Source organism: Coregonus clupeaformis, chromosome 28 (genome assembly GCF_020615455.1).
Source record: "Coregonus clupeaformis isolate EN_2021a chromosome 28, ASM2061545v1, whole genome shotgun sequence".
Taxonomy (NCBI): domain Eukaryota; kingdom Metazoa; phylum Chordata; class Actinopteri; order Salmoniformes; family Salmonidae; genus Coregonus; species Coregonus clupeaformis.
In genome coordinates this window covers 28,164,099-28,188,858 of record NC_059219.1, presented here as the reverse complement: position 1 = coordinate 28,188,858, position 24,760 = coordinate 28,164,099, and the positions used below count along the sequence as shown (strand labels likewise).

The window sequence follows — 24,760 nt, the reverse complement described above, 5'->3', positions numbered from 1 at the left end:
TGTCAGGATAATCTTGCTGCCTAAAGAAGGGTTAGAACATTAGAATGGAGCGTGAGTGAACATTTTGCTTAACTACTCAGTGCTGTTCCTCTGTCATGTCGTCCACACATTACAACCACTTACGATCATCGTGTTAATACAATTTTAACAACATTTCTTAGTATTTTAATCAACAGACCTTGAGAGAAGAGTTTAGCCTTTAGTTGGAAATGCATAGTTCACCTGAAATGTCTGGGGAAATAAATCTAGTCAGGTGTCAGTGTATTTTATCTGTTTTAATCTCCCCCTCAAGACATGAAGCAAGGTATCAAGCAAGGTGCTTCTGTTATCAGTACTGAAAAATAATGCTCTGATACTCGTAAGCTGAGCCCTAACTCCGTGACTGCCATACTGATAAGGCTGATGCCCTACAAAGCTTCTATCTTTTGTGTTGATGAAATTCAGGGGTAACCCCTCAGGTCTTTTGTGAGGACATTTTAAGGCATGACGCATATCCAGAGTGAAGGGATATTTAACTTGTCCTGCGTTTTAAATATGTCTCTGCAGACTCACTGCAAGTGTTCCATGGCACAAGAAGAGAAGGAGCTAGGGAATCCCTTTCACACCATGATATGCACGCCTCACACACGCATGCACACACACAGACTACACCCCAAGTCTACTTGGTACTGTTTCCGACTGATGACAGCAAAGGAATGTACTGTACAGACAAAGGTAAAAGATAGACACTAGTAGACAGCAGAGAGAGGTGTGTCCCATTACAGGTACCCATACTGATGGACCAGATTCTGCACAGTAAAGGATTAGCTGTTTCATTTCCTGATACTAATATTAGCTCTGGAGTTTTGCTTGCGACAAGCAATGTGTCACTGTAAGAAAAGAGAACACAGCTGCATCGTTGGCTTCACTAACAGTACATTCACACCCCATAGACTATAAATAGATATTTTTGAATGAGTGAATCAGCAACCTTGCCCCGTCTGCATTGATTCACAGTAGAATTATAATTACCATCCTGAGGTTCCAGTATTGAAGTGTTTGGACTGTCAGCCATCAACTGCTGTTCATTTTCAGTCTCACTTCCTTCATATGGTTCCTTCTACCTGGTTATCGTAAAGCATTAATGTAAGCTAAGGGGGTCAGTGGGAAGGAAAAGCCTTTGTGAAACAACAGGAGGAAATGTTGAGAGGAACCAGAGCCACAGGGGAATGGCAGGATCTCTTTAGGGTCTGGTTTGCTTACATGATCTGACTGTCAGAATGGATTTGAGACCGACAGGCTACAGAGGAGGGTGTTCTGGGCAGTGTAACATGTGTGAGAGAGTTGGTGCGTGCGTGCGTTTTCAATAACTTAACATGACAGTCTCTGTCATATTTCCCCTACCCAAGGTGATTACTCCATGAGTAGTATAACCATTATGAATTAGCCTATTATTTCTAAACAGTATAGTTTCCTATCCCTTATCCAATCTCAAATAATTGTGAAAGGAATACAATAATGACAATTTAGCCAAATGAAATAAATATTATTAATACATTTTATTAATATGATGACAATCTGTATAGGATTAGGTGTTTGATTCATCTCTCGTGTAACAGAAGGAACCAACTCTGGAGTTCCAAGCTCTAACCAACCATATATTTGTAGTTGTGACAATATTTGAGCCAGTTGAGATGAGTTTCCAGGTGATCCATTGCCTCTCCAAGGGTGTGCCTGTCTTCTGATTGGTAGCCATTGGCATTATAGTTGAGCTTATGCACCATCAAATGCCTCATCACCGGACTCATCTTCTGAGTCAAAGTAAAAGTCACCAGATTCATAGCCGGACTCACAGTCAGACTCAGAGTCAGGGTCATACTCCAAATTGTGCGCTGACATTTTTAAAGTTAAATGCTGTGTATTTCAAGAGTCAACCAAAGGATTTAAAAGCTTGCTATCTCAGAAGGTGAGAGTATGCTAAGGTAGAGGGGAATCTGTGTTTAGAATTATTTGGAATTGTAGAACGTTATTGCTGGTATCTATGGCAATCCAAGCTTCCTTCTCTTGTGATGTATGTGAAGTCATGATGTTGCGTTGTGACATCATACATTCTATTTACTTTTAAAAATATATATTTTTGTATTTTCCCATTTTTCCCATGGCAACTGAACTTGTTAGTGCCCCTATCTGCCTTGGCTCTCTCCCCAGTCAGAGCACTCTACCTGGGCTGCCTAGTCTCCCTTGGCCCCCTCCTGCTAGTGGGAAAGGACCCATGCTCTCTCTCTTTCACTTTCCAATTTTGTCATGGATTTTTGGAGTCGACTCCGACTCCTGCTATCGGAGTCGTTGGAGTCGAGTCTCTCTCTCAACGCCGACTCCAATTTGACCAAACTGACCAAAATTAGCAAAAATGATGAACTGGGTGATTGATTAGCAATGCATATGGAGCTGTCTGACAATCTACTGACCAAAATATTCAAAGCTAATCGGTAGCCTAAGTCAGCCTAGCTGCCTAGGCAATGTTTTTTGTATCCAACTCCGACTCTTGTGGTCAAGGAGTTGAGGAATCAACTATTTTGGAGTCGACTCTCCACCACTATACATTAGTAGATAACGTGTACAGTGGGGAAAAAAAGTATTTAGTCAGCCACCAATTGTGCAAGTTCTCCCACTTAAAAAGATGAGAGAGGCCTGTAATTTTCATCATAGGTACACGTCAACTATGACAGACAAAATGAGGAAAAAAAATCCAGAAAATCACATTGTAGGATTTTTAATGAATTTATTGGCATATGATGGTGGAAAATAAGTATTTGGTCAATAACAAAAGTTTCTCAATACTTTGTTATAAACCCTTTGTTGGCAATGACACAGGTCAAACGTTTTCTGTAAGTCTTCACAAGGTTTTCACACACTGTTGCTGGTATTTTGGCCCATTCCTCCATGCAGATCTCCTCTAGAGCAGTGATGTTTTGGGGCTGTCAGCTGAGCAACACAGACTTTCACCTCCCTCCAAAGATTTTCTATGGGGTTGAGATCTGGAGACTGGCTAGGCCACTCCAGGACCTTGAAATGCTTCTTACGAAGCCACTCCTTCGTTGCCCGGGCGGTGTGTTTGGGATCATTGTCATGCTGAAAGACCCAGCCACGTTTCATCTTCAATGCCCTTGCTGATGGAAGGAGGGTTTCACTCAAAATCTCACGATACATGGCCCCATTCATTCTTTCCTTTACACGGATCAGTCGTCCTGGTCCCTTTGCAGAAAAACAGCCCCAAAGCATGATGTTTCCAACCCCATGCTTCACAGTAGGTATGGTGTTCTTTGGATGCAACTCAGCATTCTTTGTCCTCCAAACATGACGAGTTGAGTTTTTACCAAAAAGTTATATTTTGGTTTCATCTGACCATATGACATTCTCCCAATCCTCTTCTGGATCATCCAAATGCACTTCAGACGGGCCTGGACATGTACTGGCTTAAGCAGGGGGACACGTCTCGCACTGCAGGATTTGAGTCCCTGGCGGCGTAGTGTGTTACTGATGGTTGGCTTTGTTACTTTGGTCCCAGCTCTCTGCAGGTCATTCACTAGGTCCCCCTGTGTGGTTCTGGGATTTTTGCTCACCGTTCTTGTGATCATTTTGACCCCACGGGGTGAGATCTTGCGTGGAGCCCCAGATCGAGGGAGATTATCAGTGGTCTTGTATGTCTTCCATTTCCTAATAATTGCTCCCACAGTTGATTTCTTCAAACCAAGCTGCTTACCTATTGCAGATTCAGTCTTCCCAGCCTGGTGCATGTCTACAATTTTGTTTTTGGTGTCCTTTGACAGCTCTTTGGTCTTGGCCATTGTGAAGTTTGGGAGTGTGACTGTTTGAGGTTGTGGACAGGTGTATTTTATACTGATAACAAGTTCAAACAGGTGCCATTAATACAGGTAACGAGTGGAGGACAGAGGAGCCTCTGAAAGAAGAAGTTACAGGTCTGTGAGAGCCAGAAATCTTGCTTGTTTGTAGGTGACCAAATACTTATTTTCCACCATAATTTGCAAATAAATTCATTAAAAATCCTACAATGGGATTTTCTGGATTTTTTTTCCTCAATTTGTCTGTCATAGTTGACGTGTACCTATGATGAAAATTACAGGCCTCTCTCATCTTTTTAAGTGGGAGAACTTGCACAATTGGTGGCTGACTAAATACTTTTTTTCCCCACTGTATGTGTGTGTGTGTGTGTGTGTGTACACGTGCTTTAGTGTGCATGTCTGTGTGTGTGTACACATGTGCATGTGTCTGTATGTGTGTGTGCACATACGTACTGTATGCATGCTTGTTTAAATGTGTGCGATTGTGTGAGTGATGATTATGTGCTTGCTCACTCTGGCAGGCTTTCCCCTTGTCTTCCTGGCAAAGCCCTAATGCGTGTTTCCTTGTTCTGAGCTAGAGTCTAGACTGCACTGCCCTGCATAATTCAGACGTTGCTGTCCCTCACCCTAAAACCACCGAATCACCCTGTTTAAAGGCTGCATCAATACTATGCCAGAGATCATTAACCCTTACACTGTGATGGCCAACGTGTGCTCAGTTCAAACAACACTCTCTCTCTCTCTCTCTCTCTCTCTCTCTCTCTCTCTCTCTCTCTCTCTCTCTCTCTCTCTCTCTCTCTCTCTCTCAATTTCTTCCTCCCCTCTCTTTATCTTCGCTCTTCCTCTCACCGGTATATTTCTATATACAATATGTATCGCCCTCCTATGCACTCTGGCTTCATAGTGGCGTCTTTTTTATCCCCATTCATCTTCCCACTCTTTACCTGTCTTTTCCTGTCTCTCCCACTCATGCCTTTTTTATTTCTCAGTCTCACACTCCTGTAGTATTCTCACACTCACTTTTCTTTCTTGTGAATTGTGTGTGAAGAGACCACATTGATACATGACCTAGCTACAGTATAAAACCAATCCCTTTTCTAACTATTCTAGCTAATTCCCAAGGCTAACACCACAATGTATCTGGACAGATAAGGCCCACACTCACATCTTCTCTTACTGTGAGGCGTTTGAGTTAGTTTTAATGCCGTCGCTTCAGTCGTTATTCTCAGAAATTGCTACTGTTGATGGTACTCTGTTGTAATCAAAGTTAACTTCTGTTCAGAGAAACGGACTAAATGGATGAGCATCCTTCAGCAGATGTGGGGGAACGTGGAAATGGAGCCGAGAATCTGTCAATTCACTTCCAAAAAGGAAGAGTGATTCTCTGTTTTATTTTCCACTGTAATGAAGCCAGACTGTGCTGTGTTTTTCAGGAACATATGGAGAAAGAGAGAAACCGGGGCTCATTAAAAAACCTGTCACCACTGCCCCAGCTGGAGTCAGCCAGACTAGTCTTCTGCTAGGCATGTTTAGCCAGCTGCTGGAACACTGAATGACTCCACACAGCCTCTCAGAGAGTTATCTCTCTCTCGCTCTCACACTCACTTACCCTGTCAACTTGTCAGCCTCTACCTCTGCTACTGCTTTTGCCTTACCCAGGGACGGTGGGAGGGAGACACTGTCTTACACACTGTGTTAAATGCACTAGCTTATAACGCCTACATCTATTCCCTCCCTGAAAAGTGGTATTCTGAAATATGATTAATTATTCACTGACTAAATGATGATTTACTCCCGATTTGATTTAAAGTAAAACATATTGAAAAGTTGAAGTATTATATATATATAGACTATATATTTATTTATTTAACCTTTATTTAACTAGGCAAGTCAGTTAAGAACAAATTATTATTTACAATTACGGCCTACCCTGGCCAAACCCGGACGACACTGGGCCAATTGTGCGCCGCCCTATGGGACTCCCAATCACAGCTGGATTGTGATACAGCCTGGAATCGAACCAGGGTCTGTAGTGACGCCTCTAGCATTGAGATGCAGTGCCTTAGACTGCTGCGCCACTCGGGATTGTATCAGGCTATTATTGATGGTTATACGTATGCACCTGATTTACCTAATAGTGTGGCCTGTTATGAGCACCAGAGTTATTGAGATGGATAGCTTTATACAGAGCTGCTGCAGCAGGGAGGAGAACACACACAGTTTAAAATGCCAAATATCACTCTGCACATGAGCAGACAGAGTAAGCTATCCTGAGAAGTGTGTGTGGATGGCTCTGCTCTGATGATAGTCACGTAGTCCCATGTAGCTCAGTTGGTAGAGCATGGCACTTGCAACGCCAGGGTTGTGGGTTTGATTCCCACGGGGGACCAGTATGAAAAAATGTATGCACTCACTAACTGTAAGTCGCTCTGGATAAGAGCGTCGGCTAAATGACTTTAAAAATAAAAATAAATTATGATGGATGTCAGTGGATGGGCCTCGGACTGTCAGCAGTTGGCTACGACAGCTCAGTGACATTTTTTGATTGACTCTGGCTGCTCCCAGAATGTGTTTTGATTGGCTGCGGTACAATAATTCTGTGTGTGGAGTTGAGACCTGGGTTTCTCCTAAAGTGGGAAATATAACAGCAGATATGTCTTGATAAAAGAGGGGATTTACACTTCCTCATCTTCCTGCAGTCTTTTTTCTATCTTCAACTACTTCACCTGGCGTCTCATATCTGCCATGCTGCACCCTAGTGTCAGTACAACACAGGGGCTGAAGGCTACTTGCTGTCAACTCATCTTTACTCATTACAAGAAGATAGCCCCCCTTCCCCCAGCTTGAGAACAAGATTGAATAAGCTCAGGCTAAATTTCAAACGTTTGTTTTGACTTGGTGCCATGACATTTCGTCACAATTTTACCCTCTCTGTTGGCGCTGCTGCCCTGGATGTTGACCTGGCTTGGCCTTCTCAGATTGTGGTGTCTTGTGCAGACTGTGCTCTAGCCAGATGGTTTGGAGTCAGCGATCAATACACAGTGTTGTGGTAGAGTTTTCTCTCTCACTGTGTCTGAGCTCTTTTTGGAACTAGGAGGTTTTATGTTGGATATTGCACATTAGTGCATTGAGACCATTAGAGCACATATCCACGTACAGAACCAACATTACAGGGTAGAAGTACACTGAAATATACATTTTCTGTATGTGGCAGAGACCCTTCAGCATACAGGTTGGGCAAGAATAGATCGGAGCAATAACACGGTGTTACCGAAATTACCTCGCTAATGTGATCATTAGAACACTTCCCCCACTCATCAGGCCAAGGAAATGTGGCCTTATTTGTCAGGGTATGATATGTGGCAGCAATGTCAACGTGAGAGTCAGTGTTTGGTCACAGGGCTTTGACTAGGCCTAAATCCCATGACAGTCTGTTTTTGTGGGACTGGCCACCTAGTCATTGATAGTGTCACGAGTCACAACCAATAATGATGAAACAAATGCCTAAGTGTATTTTGTCAGGTCTGCCTAAGCTCTGTGACTCACTTCTGCTTATTTCTGTGTTTCTGCAGATCCAATGAGGTGCTAGGATTGACCAGTGACGGCCTAAGAGGAACAAGAGAAGACCCAGAGGTTTCTACTCAGCAGAGCCACAGTGTCAGAATGGTCCAGCAGGATGCCAAGCCAAATCCTCATCTAGCTCCCAGTCCACAGTGAAGACCTGTCACAATGGCTCAGGCCGGATGGGAACAGACTTATTCCGTGATGAGGGAGGATCTATGTTTACCTACATCCTCTATGCTGCTCTGGGGCACTTTTTAATTATGTCTTATTTGGTCCTCTTGAATGACTTTTGGCCCGCTCATAAAAAAGGTACTCCATTGTGATTTATTAATCCTGAACTGATGCCCCTGCCTCCCCCTCTAGATGTTCTCTCGTCCCAGGCATCTCTGCGGCACTGTGGTTAGCCCCATGAGGCTGTGTGGTGCACTGCTCCCAGAGGCATTCCCTGTGTGTCCATAAGGCCTCCTCCCCACTCTATGGAAGCGGAGCCCAGCCATTCTGCTGATGGGGAGCGATCCGGAAGGCAACAGCAGCCTCTGTCTGCTGGAGCCGCTGAGCCCCCCACTGGGTCCCGTCCACCTCAGCCACAGCAGCCACCATCCAACCCCCGCCCCGTCCATGGTGGCCTGGGCCGCCTCCATCACCGCAAGCCCAAACGTAGCGACCTGCTCCTCAGGCTCCAGCATCAGCACAAGACCCAAGCAGCAGCATGGCAGCTCTCAACAGACACCCCAGGTCCTTCAGGAGACAGCTTCTCCTCCCCCTCCACTTCATCCCTACCGTCCTCCTCTACCCAAGGCCACAACACGCAGGGGGTCCAGTCCCAGCCCAACCAGGAGGTCACAGAGGGCAGCCCTAAAAGAGGCGAGAGGAAGTCCCAGAAACCGGGGAAGTACGTGTGCACTTACTGTGGCCGTCCATGTGCCAAACCCAGCGTTCTCCAGAAACACATCCGCTCCCACACAGGGGAGAGGCCTTACCCCTGCGCCCCCTGTGGCTTCTCCTTCAAGACCAAGAGTAACCTTTACAAGCACCGCAAGTCCCACGCCCACCGCATCAAGGCTGGCCTGGTGTCCAGCCGGGACGAGCTGAGCCTGAGCGGACCCGAGATGAGCGCCCCGGGAGAGGATCACGAGGAGCCTACAGAGGGGGAGAGCACAGACTCTGAGGAGGAGACGGGTCAGTACAGGAAGGAGAGGCTGGGCAAGCAGAAGAACAGCAGCAGTTTGGCGCTGTCAGGGCAAGAGGAGGGCCAGAGGTCTGACGACTCCCAGGCCGTGAAGCAGAGACTGGCCATGAGGCTGAGCGAGAGGAAGCGTGGCCCCATGGCCTCCCAGGATGACCCTCCCTCTTCCTCCCTGGGCCTCAGCAGTAAAGGCAGCCAAGAGTCAGGCTACTTCTCCCTTTCGAGGAGCGCTGAGATGAGCCGAGCTGACTCCCAGGTGAGCCCTCCCACCGCCAACGCCAAAACCTATGCCGAGATCATCCTGGGCAAGTATGGGCGGCTGAGAGGGCAGCAGCGCGGTCCCCATCAGCAGCATGCCCACTCTTCATCATCAGGGATGGAGGAGAAGAGCAGCATGCCCTTCAGCGTTCCCAAGACACAGGTCATTGAGCACATCACCAAACTCATCACCATCAACGAGGCGGTGGTGGACACCAGCGAGATCGATAGCGTCAAGCCCAGGCGCTCCTCGCTCTCCAGGAAGAGTAGTCTGGAGTCGCCCAGGCGCTCCTCGCTCTCCAGGAAGAGTAGTCTGGAGTCACCCAAGTTCTCCTCCCCCAAAGACCCCTATGTGTTTGAGCCTAAGGGAGAAAGCCCCGGCCTCAGTGGTATGGCAGGCCAATCACTCCGTCTCCATGTCCAAGAAGTGGACCCCTCGGGGGTCCAGGAGTCCTCCTCCTCAGTGCCTCTGTTGAGAAGCCAATCCATGCCCACGTCAGCGGGCCAGGGAAACCGCTCCAACACCTCTCCCCGGGGCTTCTGTCGTCTGAGCCACTCCTTTGATGAGCAGCAGGCCGTGGTGGCCGAGATGAGGTTGGGCGGGCAGCACCGTTTGCTGAGGCGCCAGCCCGCCATTGAGGTGCCCCTCGGGGCTGAGCTCATCCTGGAGGCTGGCCCCTCCTCCTCCTCCGCAGCTACAGAAAGTGGCCTAACCAGGAAGCAGCAACAGCAGCAACGCAAAGGTCCAAGGCTCTATGAGTGCGAGGCCTGCGGAGCCTGCTGTAAACAAAGGGAGAGTTACGAGGCCCACAGGGGTCTCTGCACAGGCCAGCCAATAAAGGAGCTGGAGAGAGGAGAGGTGGATGGGGCGTGCCGGGATGACCGCCCTCAGATGATGCACTATAAATTCCGGGCACTGGCCATGACAGTGAGGAAGAGGAGGAAAGAGGAGAGTCTGGAGGAGGATCCTTCCAGCCCCGGGCCTACAGCTGTTGTGACCTGCAGCCCCGCAGCCACCACTGCAGTGCCAAGCCTGGTGGAGCAGAGTGAGGCCTTCTCAGGTGCTCCCTCACAGGCTAAACAGCAGCAAGACAGGAAGGGCATCTCGGTCATCCAGCACACCAGCTCCTTCGAGAAGCAGGAAAGTAAATCCATGGATTGCCAGGAGTCTATAGAGCTCAGAGAGAGCCAGTCAACACCGGTAAAACAGCTGCAGCCAAAATCATCGCCCTCCATGTCCCGCCTGGTCCGCCAGCACAACATCCAAGTGCCAGAGATCCTAGTGACGGTGGAGCCTGACGCTGATATGGTGTCAGTGTCGCCCATGGCGACGGCGTCCTCGTCCAAGGAGCCAGAGAGAGTGGTAGAGGAGTTCCAGTGGCCTCAGCGCAGCCAGAGTATGGCTCAGCTCCCTGCCGAGAAGCTGCCACCAAAGAAGAAGCGTCTCCGTCTAGCCGAGTCTGCTGCCCAGTCTTCCGGAGAGTCTAGCTTTGAGTCGGTATCGCTGGGGCCCCGGAGCCCCAGCCAGGAGACCCACATTTCTCACTCCCCCAGCCGCTCTTCCTCCTTTGAAGACATGGGGGGCAAACCTGCTGAGCCTTCCCCCTGGGGCTCCGGCAGCACCCAGGGCTCACACATGCTAACCGTGCCCTCGGGCCCCCACCAACACCACCAACCCCAAAGAGAGATGCGGCGCTCAGCCTCGGAGCAGGCCCCGGCCAGCCCCCAGCACACTGCCGAGATCGTGGAGACCAGGAGCAAATCCTTTGACTACGGGTCCCTATCCCCACAGCAGTCTGCGTCGGCCTGGAGGGAGAGGAGGAAGTGCCTACTGGTGAAGCACGCCACCCTGGGCGAGCCAGACCACGAGGAAGGGGCCATGGCCAGCCAGTCAGGCCGACCAGGGAGCCCCAAGCCAGGCCCGTCCTACACCAGCCATCCTGCCCTCCACCCAGCTGAAGCCAGCACCTCCAGGCTCAGCCCGGACGCCATAGGGAAGACCGTACAGCTGTTCCACCAGCCCCGGATACTCCCATTCCCCATGCGACCAACTGGGCATGATCGGATCCCTCTTGGCCAGATAGCCCAGCTCCACCCGGTCACCACTGCCATCTCAGATGTCCTCTCCACCCACATCATCCACAGAGCCTTCTTACACACACACCCTTCCCCTCCAACCATACAAGTCCACCCAGGGCAGCTTCACATGGCAGAACGACTAGGCCTGCCCCTCCATCCTTTCTCAGCTCTGCTCTCCCTGCAGTACCCCACCGGGGCTGGCCAGGCTGTGTACCTCCCCGTGCCACCTGGGCTCACCATCCAAGTCCCCACACAGCCCCCCATACCCTCCACCGTGGTTCTCCCTGCCCCATATCCTCAGTCCTTAGTCCCCGTACCCTGCCACCATCCCCCGCCTGTCATCGCAACGTGCCTGGCGCAGCTGACGCCAATCGTGTCACTGGTGGTACCAGTACGCCTCCAGACCCACAAGCCCACCTACGCCAGTGCCCTGTACACCACCCTCTCCCAGATCCCGGCGTCAGACCGCTCGCAGGAGCCCATCTGCTGCATGGCCATGGTTATCATGGGCCAGCTGGAGCAGGACAAGCTGCAGAGGTCCTACCTGAAGATCCCCACCCCGGACTTCAAAAGCTACCTGCCCCTGTCTCTACCCCTGCCCCTGGAGCTGGGCTTTGCGTCCGAGGAGGGCTACGGGCCACTGGGGGCTGGAGGGAGCAAACGCATGCTCTCCCCTGCAGCCAGTCTGGAGCTCAGCACAGAGGCCCAGCGCCAGCAGAAACGAGTGAAGGAGGAAGAGGAGGAAGAGAAGGTGGAAGAGGAAGAGGAAAATAGGGGTACTAGGAGAAAACTGGAAGCAGGGGAGGACGAAGAGAAAGAGCCGGAAAGGGCACAGATAGGAGTAGGAACTGTGAAAGTCGAGGAGGAAGAGGAGGTACGGGACCCAGAGGACCACAGGGTAGAGCGGGAGGTGCAAGGGAAGGCTGAACCTAAGAAAGAAAAGGGGAGGGAGGACGACGAGGGCCAGGGAGTGAGTGCTTCCTTCATACCCCAGAGTCCAGAGCGAGCCAAAGCCCCATCGTACCCCAGCCTCCACACCACCACCTCAGTCAGCTGGTGCTACTTGAACTACGTGAAGCCCAACCCGTCTGCCCAGAGGGAGCCACAAACCTCCGTTTACACCTCCTGGAGTGTCAGCGTGCACAACCCCAACCTGCCAGGCCTGTCCACCAAGCTGGCACTGTCCCTGCTGCGCTCCAAGCAGAAGCACAGCTCAGAGACCTACACCATGGCCACAGCTCTAACCCCTGCCACGGGCAAGGTGGTCCTTGCCAGCAGCAGAAAGCCCCACATTTCAGAGGTAAATATAACAGCAATATTCAATATCTAGGAAAACACAGCATGGGCCAATTAGACCAAAACTACCAAAATCACTGATTTTGTTTTAGTTATGAATTATATAGAATAATGCATACCCCACAATTTCACAGCTGGAAATGACCAGACAATATGATGTTAGATGATACACTAAAACCAATACATTAAATGTTTGACATTAATTGTTGTTCCAATGTACTGTGTATCATCATTGCCAACCAAGATGTCAGGGTGTGTTGGCGAATTTGCCTGTGTCTGTCTTTGAGTGTAGGTACATGCTACCCCACCCAGCACCCCTGTCGAACTGAAGGAGCCAACACAGCAGCCTGAGAAGAAGGGGAAGAGAGAGGAGCAAGGGCCCTCCACCTCCAAACAGAGTGATCCTCTCCGTGTCCAAATCTTCGAGGGCGGGTAAGAGAAAGAGGACACAGGAGTACTGCATAGCTCTGTCTGATCAGCTAATACTAGTGGATTTGTTCTATGAGCAGATAGATTTTTCTGCAAAATTCATCATGCATAATCATGCTGATATTCAACGTTATTGACAGATAAAGGCATCAGAGATGTAACAATGCATTAGATGTGCGTCATTGTATTCAGATACGGTAGCAGTACCAGGCAGCACAGGGCTGCCACCAAATGAGTCTCAAAATATAAATGCCACATTATGAGGGAAAAAAAGGCAGTAACAGTAGAGAATGTTTTACACTTCAGTCTTCCAGAATAACAGAGAAACAGGTGAGCTAGCCCCCAGGGACTTCATTTCTACCGACAGCAGAGCCTTTCCCATTCACAGCTGGTAGAAAATGTAGTGTTGAATGGGGTTGGTGTTTGTGCGGTGCAGTAGACAAGCAGAAAGCATCCCTCCAGATTTGTTTTACGAGATTCTCATTAGTGTCTGTATACCTTCCTCTCAATGACAAGAGAGCAACTGAAGTTTAGCTGCTGTACATACACTACCAGTCAAAAGTTTGGACACCTACTCATTCAAGGGTTTTTCTTTATTTTTACTATTTTTTACATTGTAGAATCATGTAGTATTTTATATTCAAGATTCTTCAAATAGCCACCCTTTGCCTTGATGACAGCTTTGCACACACTTTGCATTCTCTCAACCAGTTTCATGAGGTAGTCACCTGGAATGCATTTCAATTAACAGGTGTGACTTCTTAAAAGTTAATTTGTGGATTTTCTTTCCTTCTTAATGCGTTTGAGCCAATCAGTTGTGTTGTACCTATTTGGTGAAAGACCAAGTCCATATTATGGCAAGGACAGCTCAAATAAGCAAAGAGAAATGACAGTCCATCATTAGTTTAAGACATGAAGGTCAGTCAATACGGAACATTTCAAGAACTTTGAAACTTTCTTGAAGTGCAGTCGCAAAAACCATCAAGCGCTATGATGAAACTGGCTCTCATGAGGACCGCCACAGGAATGGAAGACCCAGAGTTACCTATGCTGCAGAGGATAAGTTCATTGGAGTTACCAGCCTCAGAAATTTAAGCCCAAATAAATGCTTCACAGAGTTCAAGTCACAGACACATCTCAACATCAACTGTTCAGAGGGGACTGTGTGAATCAGGCCTTCATGGTCAAATTGCTGCAAAGAAACCACTACTAAAGGACACCAATAAGAAGAAGAGACCTGCTTGGGCCAAGAAACATGAGCAATGGACATTAGACCGGTGGAAATGTGTACTTTAGTCCAAATTGGAGATTTTTGGTTCCAACCGCTGTGTCTTTGTGAGACGCAGTGTGGGTGAACAGATGATCTCTGCATGTGTAGTTCCCACCGTAAAGCTTGGAGGAGGAGGTGTTATGGTGTGGGGGTGCTTTGCTGGTGACACTGTCTGTGATTTATTTAGAATTCAAGGCACACTTAACCAGCATGGCTACCACAGCATTCTGCAGCGATACGCCTTCCCATCTGGTTTGGGCATAGTGAGACTATCATTTGTTTTTCAACAGGAATTAAATTCCATATACAGTTGAAGTTGGAAGTTTACATACACCTTAGACAAATACATTTAAACTCAGTTTTTCAAAATTCATGACATCCTAGTTCAATCCTAGTAAAAATTCCCTGTCTTAGGTCAGTTAGGATCACCACTTTATTTTAAGAATGTGAAACGTCAGAATAATAGTAGAGAGTGATTTATTTCAGCTTCCCAGTGGGTCAGAAGTTTATGTACACTCAATTAGTATTTGGTAGCATTGCCTTTAAATTGTTTAACTTGGGTCAAACGTTTCGGGTAGCCTTCCACAAGCTTCCCACAATAAGTTGGGTGAATTTTGGCCCATTCCTCCTGACAGAGCTGGTGTAACTGAGTCAGGTTTGTAGGCCTCCTTGCTCGCACACGCCTTTTCAGTTCTGCCCACAAATGTTCTATAGGACTGAGGTCAGGGCTTTGAGATGGCCACTCCAATACCTTGACTTTGTTGTCCTTAAGCCATTTTGCTGCAACTTGGGAAGTATGCTTGGGGTCATTGTCCATTTGGAAGACCCATTTGCGACCAAGTTTTAACTTCCTGACTGATGTCTTGAGATGTTGCTTCAATATATCCACATAATTTTCCTTCCTCATGATGCCATCTATTTTGTGAAGTGCACCAGTCTCTCCTGCAGCAAAGCACCCCCACAGCATGATGCTGCCACCCCCGTGCTTCACGGTTGGGATGGTGTTCTTCGGCTTGCAAGGCACCCCCTTTTTCCTCCAAACATAACGATGGTCATTATGGCCAAACAGTTCTATTTTTGTTTAATCAGACCAGAGAACATTTCTCCAAAAAGTACGATCTTTGTCCCCATGTGCAGTTGCAAACCGTAGTCTGGCTTTTTTTATGCCGGTTTTGGAGCAGTGGTATCTTCCTTGCTGAGCGGCCATTCAGGTTATGTCGATGTAGGACTCGTTTTACTATGGATATAGATACTTTTGTACATGTTTCCTCCAGCATCTTCACAGGGTCCTTTGCTGTTGTTCTGGGATTGATTTGCTCTTTTCGCACCAAAGTATGTTCATCTCTAGGAGACCGAACGCGTCTCCTTCCTGAGTGGTATGACGGCTTCGTGGTCCCATGGTGTTTATACTTGCGTACTATTGTTTGTACAGATGAACGTGGTACCTTCAGGCGTTTGGAAATTGCTCCCAAGGATGAACCAAACTTGTGAAGGTCTACAATTATTTTTCTGAGGTCTTGGCTGATTTCTTTTGATTTTCCCATGATGTCAAGCAAAGAGGCTGAATGTAAGCCTTGAAATACATCCACAGGTACACCTCCAATTGACTCAAATTATGTCAATTAGCCTATCAGAAGCGTCTAAAGCCATGACATCACTTTCTGGAATTTTCCAAGCTGTTTAAAGGCACAGTCAACTTAGTGTATGTAAATTTCTGACCAACTGGAATTGTGATACAGTGAATTATAAGTGAAATAATCTGTCTGTAAACAATTGTTGGAAAAATTACTTGTGTCATGCACAAAGTAGATGTCCTAACCGACTTGCCAAAACTATATTTTGTTAACAAGAAATTTGTGGAGTGGTTGAAAAACAAGTTTTAATGACTCCAACCTAAGCGTATGTAAACTTCCGACTTCAACTGTAGTTGGATACACAAAATACTCAAAATCAGCTAAAAGAATATACACTCCCCTACGTATTAATTTGGACAGTGAAGCTAAAACTTTTTCATTTTGGATTTGAGATCAAATGTTTTATTGACAGTACAGAATGTCACCTTTTATTTTAGGGTATTTTCATATATACAGTGGGGGAAAAAAGTATTTAGTCAGCCACCAATTGTGCAAGTTCTCCCACTTAAAAAGATGAGAGAGGCCTGTAATTTTCATCATAGGTACAAGTCAACAATGACAGACAAATTTAGAAAAATAAATCCAGAAAATCACATTCTAGGATTTTTTATGAATTTATTTGCAAATTATGGTGGAAAATAATTATTTGGTCAATAACAAAAGTTTCTCAATACTTTGTTATATACCCTTTGTTGGCAATGACACTGGTCAAACGTTTTCTGTAAGTCTTCACAAGGTTTTCACACACTGTTGCTGGTATTTTGGCCCATTCCTCCATGCAGATCTCCTCTAGAGCAGTGATGTTTTGGGGCTGTCGCTGGGCAACACGGACTTTCAACTCCCTCCAAAGATTTTCTATGGGGATGAGATCTGGAGATTGGCTAGGCCACTCCAGGACCTTGAAATGCTTCTTACGAAGCCACTCCTTTGTTGCCCGGGCGGTGTGTTTGGGATCATTGTCATGCTGAAAGACCCAGCCACGTTTCATCTTCAATGCCCTTGCTGATGGAAGGAGGTTTTCACTCAAAATCTCACGATACATGGCCCCATTCATTCTTTCCTTTACACGGATCAGTCGTCCTGGTCCCTTTGCAGAAAAACAGCCCCAAAGCATGATGTTTCCACCCCCATGCTTCACAGTAGGTATGGTGTTCTTTGGATGCAACTCAGCATTCTTTGTCCTCCAAACACAACGAGTTGAGTTTTCACCAAAAAGTTATATTTTGGTTTCATCTGACCATATGACATTCTCCCAATCCTCTTCTGGATCATCCAAATGCACTCTAGCAAACTTCAGACGGGCCTGGACATGTACTGGCTTAAGCAGGGGGACACTTCTGGCACTGCAGGATTTGAGTCCCTGGCGGCGTTGTGTGTTACTGATGGTAGGCTTTGTTACTTTGGTCCCAGCTCTCTGCAGGTCATTCACTAGGTCCCCCCGTGTGGTTCTGGGATTTTTGCTCACCGTTCTTGTGATCATTTTGACCCCACGGGGTGAGATCTTGCGTGGAGCTCCAGATCGAGGGAGATTATCAGTGGTCTTGTATGTCTTCCATTTCCTAATAATTGCTCCCACGGTTGATTTCTTCAAACCAAGCTGCTTACCAATTGCAGATTCAGTCTTCCCAGCCTGGTGCAGGACTACAATTTTGTTTCTGGTGTCCTTTGACAGATCTTTGGTCTTGGCCATAGTGGAGTTTGGAGTGTGACTGTTTGAAGTTGTGGACAGGTGTCTTTTATACTGATGATAAGTTCAAACAGGTGCCATTAATACAGGTAACGAGTGGAGGACAGAGGAGCCTCAAAGAAGAAGTTACAGGTCTGTGAGAGCCAGAAATCTTGCTTGTTTGTAGGTGACCAAATACTTATTTTCCACCATAATTTGCTAATAAATTCATTAAAAATCCTACAATGTGATTTTCTGGAGAAAAAATATCTCAATTTGTCTGTCATAGTTGACGTGTACCTATGATGAAAATTACAGGCCTCTCTCTTCTTTTTAAGTGGGAGAACTTGCACAATTGGTGGCTGACTAAATACTTTTTTTCCCCACTGTATCTGTTTTACCGTTTAGAAATGAAAGCACTTTCTGTATCTAGTTACCTCCATTTGAAGGTGTCATAGATATTTGGACATATTCACTTATTGTGTATTACATTTTGTCAAAAGTGTAGTATGGTCCTAGCACACAATAACTACATCAAGCATGTGACTAACAAACGTTGGATGCATTTGCCGTTTGTTTTGGTTGTTTTGGATTATGTTGTACCCAATAGAAAATAATGGTAAATAATGTATTGTCATTTTGGAATCACTTTTATTGTAAATAAGAATAGAATCTGTTTCTGAACACATCTACATTAATGTGGATGCTACCATGTTTACGGATAATCATGAATGAATCATGAATAATGATGAGTGAGAAAGTTAGAGGCATACAGTAAATATCATACCTCCCCAAAAAATGCTAACCTCCCCATGATCTTTGTGCATGATCACACAGTTTTCCACTGATGGAATATGAAAGGAATGAATCTGTTAAATATAATGAAAATAAGTTATAGTGTTTAATATATACAGATATTATAGAAATTGCATCTATTTCATGCATGCTATCATCTAGGGGCGCAACTTTCACTGGGGACGGGTCCCCCCCACATTCTGAAATAGCGTCCCCCCCCCAAGTGTTATTATTACAATGTGATACATAAATAGGTAATCAGTGTGCTTTAGGACCATGCGGGCGACTCAGAGCGGTGGGATAGGCTGTTTGGAGTTTACAGATGGCTGGATTTAGGACCGCGCGGACACCACAGAGCGGGCGGACAGGCTGTGTGAAGGCAAAGCTTCTGGAAGGCTGGCTGGAACCAGCACGGGAGAGTTAAACATAGTGGTGCACGACTCCAGGATTTTTGGAGTAGATTCCGACACCTGTGGTTGGAGTCGTGGGAGTCGACTCTTACTCGACTCCCAAAACACGCTGAAACTGATGCGCACACTACTAAGATGACTACATTTGCGTTCTAGAGGACTGACATGAGCATGATGCTGCCCATTTGCCTATAAAATGCCTGTTTTGTTTGAATATAGAAGGTGATGTGATATTTCTACTCTACGCTGATAAGCTGATTTTTTGCTATGTTATAGGCCTATTTGGACAGGTGTTACTAGATACGTTGGTTTTGTAATTATTATCCAAGCATGCGTCTTATTCCAAAGGATGATTCACACAGGATTCGTTTTTCCAAACTGCCCCCTGTAATTCTTAATTTTTCTAATTGAATTGACTCTTATGACAGAAGCCTGGAGGTTTTTATTGTAGGCGTAAAGATATTTCAACGTCTTGACCAGACGATAATAGGCTACACTGATAACTCGTGCTTGGCTGCCAAATGTATAGGTCTCCCCATAATATTTAAATTGATGAAGTGTGATCATATTTATTATTTTAGCGATCCATCCATGGTAGACGTCCTTCCTAATAACAATGCCCCCCATCCTGCTGACTTGAGCTGCTGAACCGTATTTGCACTTGACTGTGTTTATGGATGAGAAAGTGAACTTGCCATTTCCAAAAGGTTTATAATAATAATAATATGCCATTTAGCAGACGCTTTTATCCAAAGCGACTTACAGTCATGCGTGCATAATTTTTTTTTTTTTGTGTATGGGTGGTCCCGGGGATCGAACCCACTACCTTGGCGTTACAAGCGCCGTGCTCTACCAGCTGAGCTACAGAGGACCACAGGGGATGCTGCTTTGCGATCTATTTCCTAGGACAGGGCTCTCCAACCCTGTTTGTGGAGAGCTACCATCCTGTAGGTTTTCACTCCAACCCTAGTCTAGCACATCTGATTCAATAATTAGCTGGTTGATAAGCTGAATCAGGTTTGTGACAACTGGGGTTGGAGCAAAAACCTACAGGAAGGTAGCTCTCCACAAACAGGGTTGGAGAGCCCTGTCCTAGGAAATAGATCGCAAAGCAGCATCCCCTGTTAAACCTTTTGGAAATGGCAAGTTCACTTTCTCATCCATAAACACAGTCAAGTGCAAATACGGTTCAGCAGCTCAAGTCAGCAGGATGGGGGGCATTGTTATTAGGAAGGACGTCTACCATGGATGGATCGCTAAAATAATAAATATGATCACACTTCATCAATTTAAATATTATGGGGAGACCTATACATTTGGCAGCCAAGCACGAGTTATCAGTGTAGCCTATTATCGTCTGGTCAAGACGTTGAAATATCTTTACGCCTACAAGAAAAACCTCCAGGCTTCTGTCATAAGAGTCAATTCAATTAGAAAAATTAAGAATTACAGGGGGCAGTTTGGAAAAACGAATCCTGTGTGAACTTGCCATTTCCAAAAGGTTTAACAGGGGATGCTGCTTTGCGATCTATTTCCTAGGACAGGGCTCTCCAACCCTGTTTGTGGAGAGCTACCATCCTGTAGGTTTTCACTCCAACCCTAGTCTAGCACATCTGATTCAATAATTAGCTGGTTGATAAGCTGAATCAGGTTTGTGACAACTGGGGTTGGAGCAAAAACATACAGGAAGGTAGCTCTCCAGGAACAGGGTTAATCTAGGACATCAACAGCCAGCCAGGGTTTCATTAAATAAGTTATAGGCACAATACTTTTTATTGCACATTTAGGCCTAATTTAACTGATGCATTTGGCGATGTTTAACTTCAATTCACTGCCACTATGAAGAACATCTTAGCCATATTCATTGATAGCCTAATATATACTTTAAGATACTTTTGATTAATTTACGAGGCATTGCTAGATACAGATTGCCCAAGATATAGCCTATGCGCACGGTTCTGACTGCCTTTCTGCCTGCCTCAAACTTCTCTCCCTCCCTGCTCCTCTTTCTATTTGCTATGAAAATGCTAGTGTGTGTATGGTCTTCAGTTGTTGTGTGTAGAATAGCGCAGCCTACTTATTGATAGCCCCTACTTTAGTGAACCTGCGCAAGACATTGCAAGCCAAGAAATTGCGAAATACAGCATTCCTATAGCCTACATATTTTGATTACCTGCACGGTTCTGACTGTCTGCCTGGTGGCCGACATGCCTACCTATGCCTGACTGCGCCCCTCCCATTTCTCTCTTTCTCCCTCGCTAGCTCGCTCTTTCTTTGCTGTGAAAGATGCGAGAGTTTGTGTTCTCGAAGTAGACTACAGAAAATAGTTTCCTCCATTGCAAAAATACTGAATCTTAGGAGTCGAGGAGTCTATTCCTAGCGGAATCTAAGCTTGACACCCAGAAATGGGAGTCGACAGGCAAGGAGTCGACTCCCCACCACTAGTTGAACATTGGCAGCTGCTGTCGGTGTGTATGCACTCTTTTCTCCGAGTTGTAAAAGCAAGCAGAGCAGAAACTGGCTACTCTTTAGTTGACTAATGTAGCTGGCAAGGTAACTGCTGTTTAACTTAACAGATAAAAATACTAAACTAGTGATTATTCCCAGTGCTGAGCTAGTAGCTAGTGTAACTAATATGTAACGTTAGCTAATGTTTCATCCCTTCTCGACTGAGGTGAATGAATTAAATAGCTAGTAGCTAGCTGCCACAGCCAGTTCAGCTCTAGCGTCGCACTATCTATCAGATAGCGATATGAGGTGGCTATTATTACTATCTAACAGCTGTTGTTGTTTGTATGGAAATGTTTTGTAGCCTTTGTTTTGTCCCGGTTCAACAGAAGTAAATGAATTTGGCCATCTTTCGCCAGTTGATGTACCGTTAGAGAGAGAGCTGGCCAAAGGTTGGCGAATGTTAGCTATTATTATATTATATGTTGGTACTGGAGACTTATCAGAAGAAACACTGTAACCAAGCATTTATAGCGGCTAAGAAATGCATTGCCATGAATTGGAAGGTTGTTTATCCTCCCACAATGTCACAATAGGTGGCAGAAATGTCAAGTTATGTATCACCAGATTTGATTTATTACAAGGTTAAGGGTATACTGGGCACTTTCATAAGGTCTGGATGCCTTATATGGAATACAGTACTACAAAAGGAGTCTATTGAAAACATGCCCAAGTCAGGGGAGATACCTATTTAGGCAATCCCTAGCTGCTGGGATGCTCAGTCCTGGCCCTGGGGCTCTGCTGTCATGTGGGTTGTCACTCTGACCTTGGCCTAACATTTACATTTACGTCATTTAGCAGACGCTCTTATCCAGAGCGACTTACAAATTGGTGCATTCAACTTATGATAGCCAGTGGGACAACCACGTTTTTCTTTCTTTTTTTATGGGGGGTGGGGGAGGAGGGGGTAGAATTATTACTTTTAACTATTCCAGGTATTCCTTAAAGAGGTAGGGTTTCAAGTGTCTCCGGAAGGTGGTCAGTGACTCCGCTGTCCTGGCGTCGTGGGGGAGCTTGTTCCACCATTGGGGTGCCAGAGCAGCGAATAGCTTTGACTGGGCTGAGCGGGAACTGTGTTTCCGTAGAGGTAGGGAGGCTAGCAGGCCAGAGGTGGATGAACGTAGTGCCCTCGTTTGGGTGTCGGGTCTGATCAGAGCCTGAATGTAAGGAGGTGCCATTCCCCTCACAGCTCCGTAGGCAAGCACCATGGTATTGTAGTAGATGCAAGCCTCAACTGGAAGCCAGTGGAGTGTGCGGAGGAGCGGGGTGACATGAGAAAACTTGGGAAGGTTGAACACCAGACGGGCTGCAGCGTTCTGGATAAGTTGTAGGGGTTTAATGGCACAGGCAGGGAGCCCAGCCAACAGCGAGATGCAGTAATCCAGACGGGAGATGACAAGTGCCTGGATTAGGACCTGTGCTGCTTTCTGTGTAAGGTAGGGTCGTACTCTGCGAATGTTGTAGAGCGTGAACCTGCAGGATCGGGTCACCGCTTTGATGTTAGCGGAGAACGACAGGGTGTTGTCCAGGGTCACGCCAAGGTTCTTTGCACTCTGGGAGGAGGACACAATGGAGTTGTCAACCGTGGCGAGATCAAGGAGCGGGCAGTCCTTCCCCGGGAGGAAGAGCAGCTCCGTCTTGCCGAGGTTCAGCTTGAGTTGGTGATCCGACATCCACACTGATATGTCTGCTAGACATGCAGAGATGCGATTCGCCACCTGGTGAGGATATGACAGAGCCAAGTGACTTGGTGTATAGAGAGAATAGGAGAGATTCTAGAACTGAGCCCTGGGGGACACCAGGGGTGAGAGCACGTGGTGCGGAGACAGATTCTCGCCACGCCACCTGGTAGGAGCGACCTGTCAGGTAGGACGCAATCCAAGAGTGAGCAGCGCCGGTGATGCCCAACTCGGAGAGGTTGGAGAGGAGCATCTGATGGTTCAGTATCAAAGGCAGCGGATAGGTCTAGAAGGATAAGAGCAGAGGAGAGAGAGTTAGCTTTAGCAGTGCGGAGAGCCTCCGTGACACAGAGAAGAGCAGTCTCAGTTGAATGACCAGTCTTGAAACCTGACTGGTTTGGGTCAAGAAGGTAATTCTGAGAGGGATAGCAGGAGAGTTGGCTAGAGACGGCACGCTCAACAGTTTTTGAGAGAAAGGAAAGAAGGGATACTGGTCTGTAGTTGTTGACATAAGAGAGATCGAGTGTAGGTTTTTTGAGGAGGGGTGCAACTCTCGCTCTCTTGAAGATGGAAGGGACATGGCTAGCAGTCAAGGATGAGTTGATGAGCGAGGTGAGGTAAGGGAGAAGGTCTCCAGAAATGGTCTGGAGAAGAGAGGAGGGGATAGGGTCAAGCGGGCAGGTTGTTGGGCGGCCGACCGTCACAAGTCGCAAGATTTCATCTGGAGAGAGAGGGGAGAAGGATGTCAAAGCATAGGGTAGGGCAGTGTGAGCAGGATCAGCGGTGTCATTTGACTTAATAAATGAGGATCGGATGTCGTCAACCTTCTTTTCAAAAATCCACAGAGAGGGAGGAGGAGGAGGATTCAGCAGGGAGGAGAAGGTGGCAAAGAGCTTCCTATGGTTAGAGGCAGAGGCTTGACATGACGTTTAGAGTGGTAGAAAGTGGCTTTAGCAGCAGAAACAGAGGAGGGAGTGAAAAGATGACAGGTCCGCAGGGAGTCTAGTTTTTCTCCATTTCCGCTCGGCTGCCCGGAGCCCTGTTCTGTGAGCTCGCAATGAGTCGTCAAGCCACGGAGCAGGAGGGGAGGACCGAGCCGGCCGGGAGGATAGGGGACATAGAGAGTCAAAAGATGCAGAAAGGGAGGAGAGGAGGGTTGAGGAGGCAGAATCAGGAGATCGGAGGGAGAAGGATTTAGCAGAGGGAAGAGATGATAGGATGGAAGAGGAGAGAGTAACGGGAGAGAGAGAGCGAAGGTTGCGATGGCACATTACCATCTGAGTAGGGGCATAGTGAGTAGTGTTGGAGGAGAGCAAGAGAGAAAAGGATACAAAGTAGTGGTCAGAGTCTTGGAGGGGAGTTGCAGTGAGATTAGTAGAAGAATAGCATCTAGTAAAGATGAGGTCAAGCGTATTGCCTGCCTTGTGAGTAGGGGGGGACGGTGAGAGGGTGAGGTCAAAAGAGGAAAGGAGTGGAAAGAAGGAGGCAGAGAGAAATGTGTCAAAGGCAGATGTAGAGAGGATAAAGTCACCCACAACTGTGAGGGGTGAGCCATCCTCAGGAAAGGATCTTATCAAGGCGTCAAGCTCATTGATGAACTCTCCAAGGGAACCTGGAGGGCGATAAATTATAAGGATGTTAAGCTTAAATGGGCTAGTGACTGTGACAGCATGGAATTCAAATGAGGAGATAGACAGATGGGTCAGGGGGAAAAGAGAGAATGTCCACTTTGGAGAGATGAGGATTCCTGTGCCACCGCCTCGCTGACCAGATGCTCTCTGGGTATGCGAGAACACATGATCAGACGAGGAAAGAGCAGTAGGAGTAGCAGTGTTTTCTGTGGTAATCCATGTTTCCGTCAGCGCCAAGAAGTCGAGGGACTGGAGGTTAGCATAGGCTGAGATGAACTCTGCCTTGTTGGCCGCAGACCGGCAGTTCCAGAGGCTGCCGGAGACGTGGAACTCCACGTGGGTCGTGCGCGCCGGGACCACCAGATTAGAGTGGCAGCAGCCACGCAGTGTGAAGCGATTGTATGGCCTGTGCAGAGAGGAGAGAACAGGGATAGACAGACACATAGTTGACAGGCTACAGAAAAGGTTACAATAATGCAAAGGAGATCGGAATGAAATTGACTAAACATCTGG

General features: G+C 47.0%; 1 protein-coding gene across 2 annotated transcripts in view; it reads left to right on the top strand.

The window, feature by feature from the left end:
• LOC121543509 (transcription factor HIVEP3) overlaps window positions 1-24,760 on the top strand; it is a 111,799-nt gene that overhangs the window by 64,723 nt on the left and 22,316 nt on the right. For both annotated transcript variants that reach the window (XM_041853418.2, XM_041853417.2), the window contains exons 2-3: window positions 7,415-12,229; window positions 12,518-12,657. In XM_041853418.2, coding sequence (XP_041709352.1) covers window positions 7,883-12,229; window positions 12,518-12,657 — 4,487 coding nt within the window. In that variant the 5' untranslated portion in view covers window positions 7,415-7,882. The remainder of the gene's footprint in view (window positions 1-7,414; window positions 12,230-12,517; window positions 12,658-24,760) is intronic.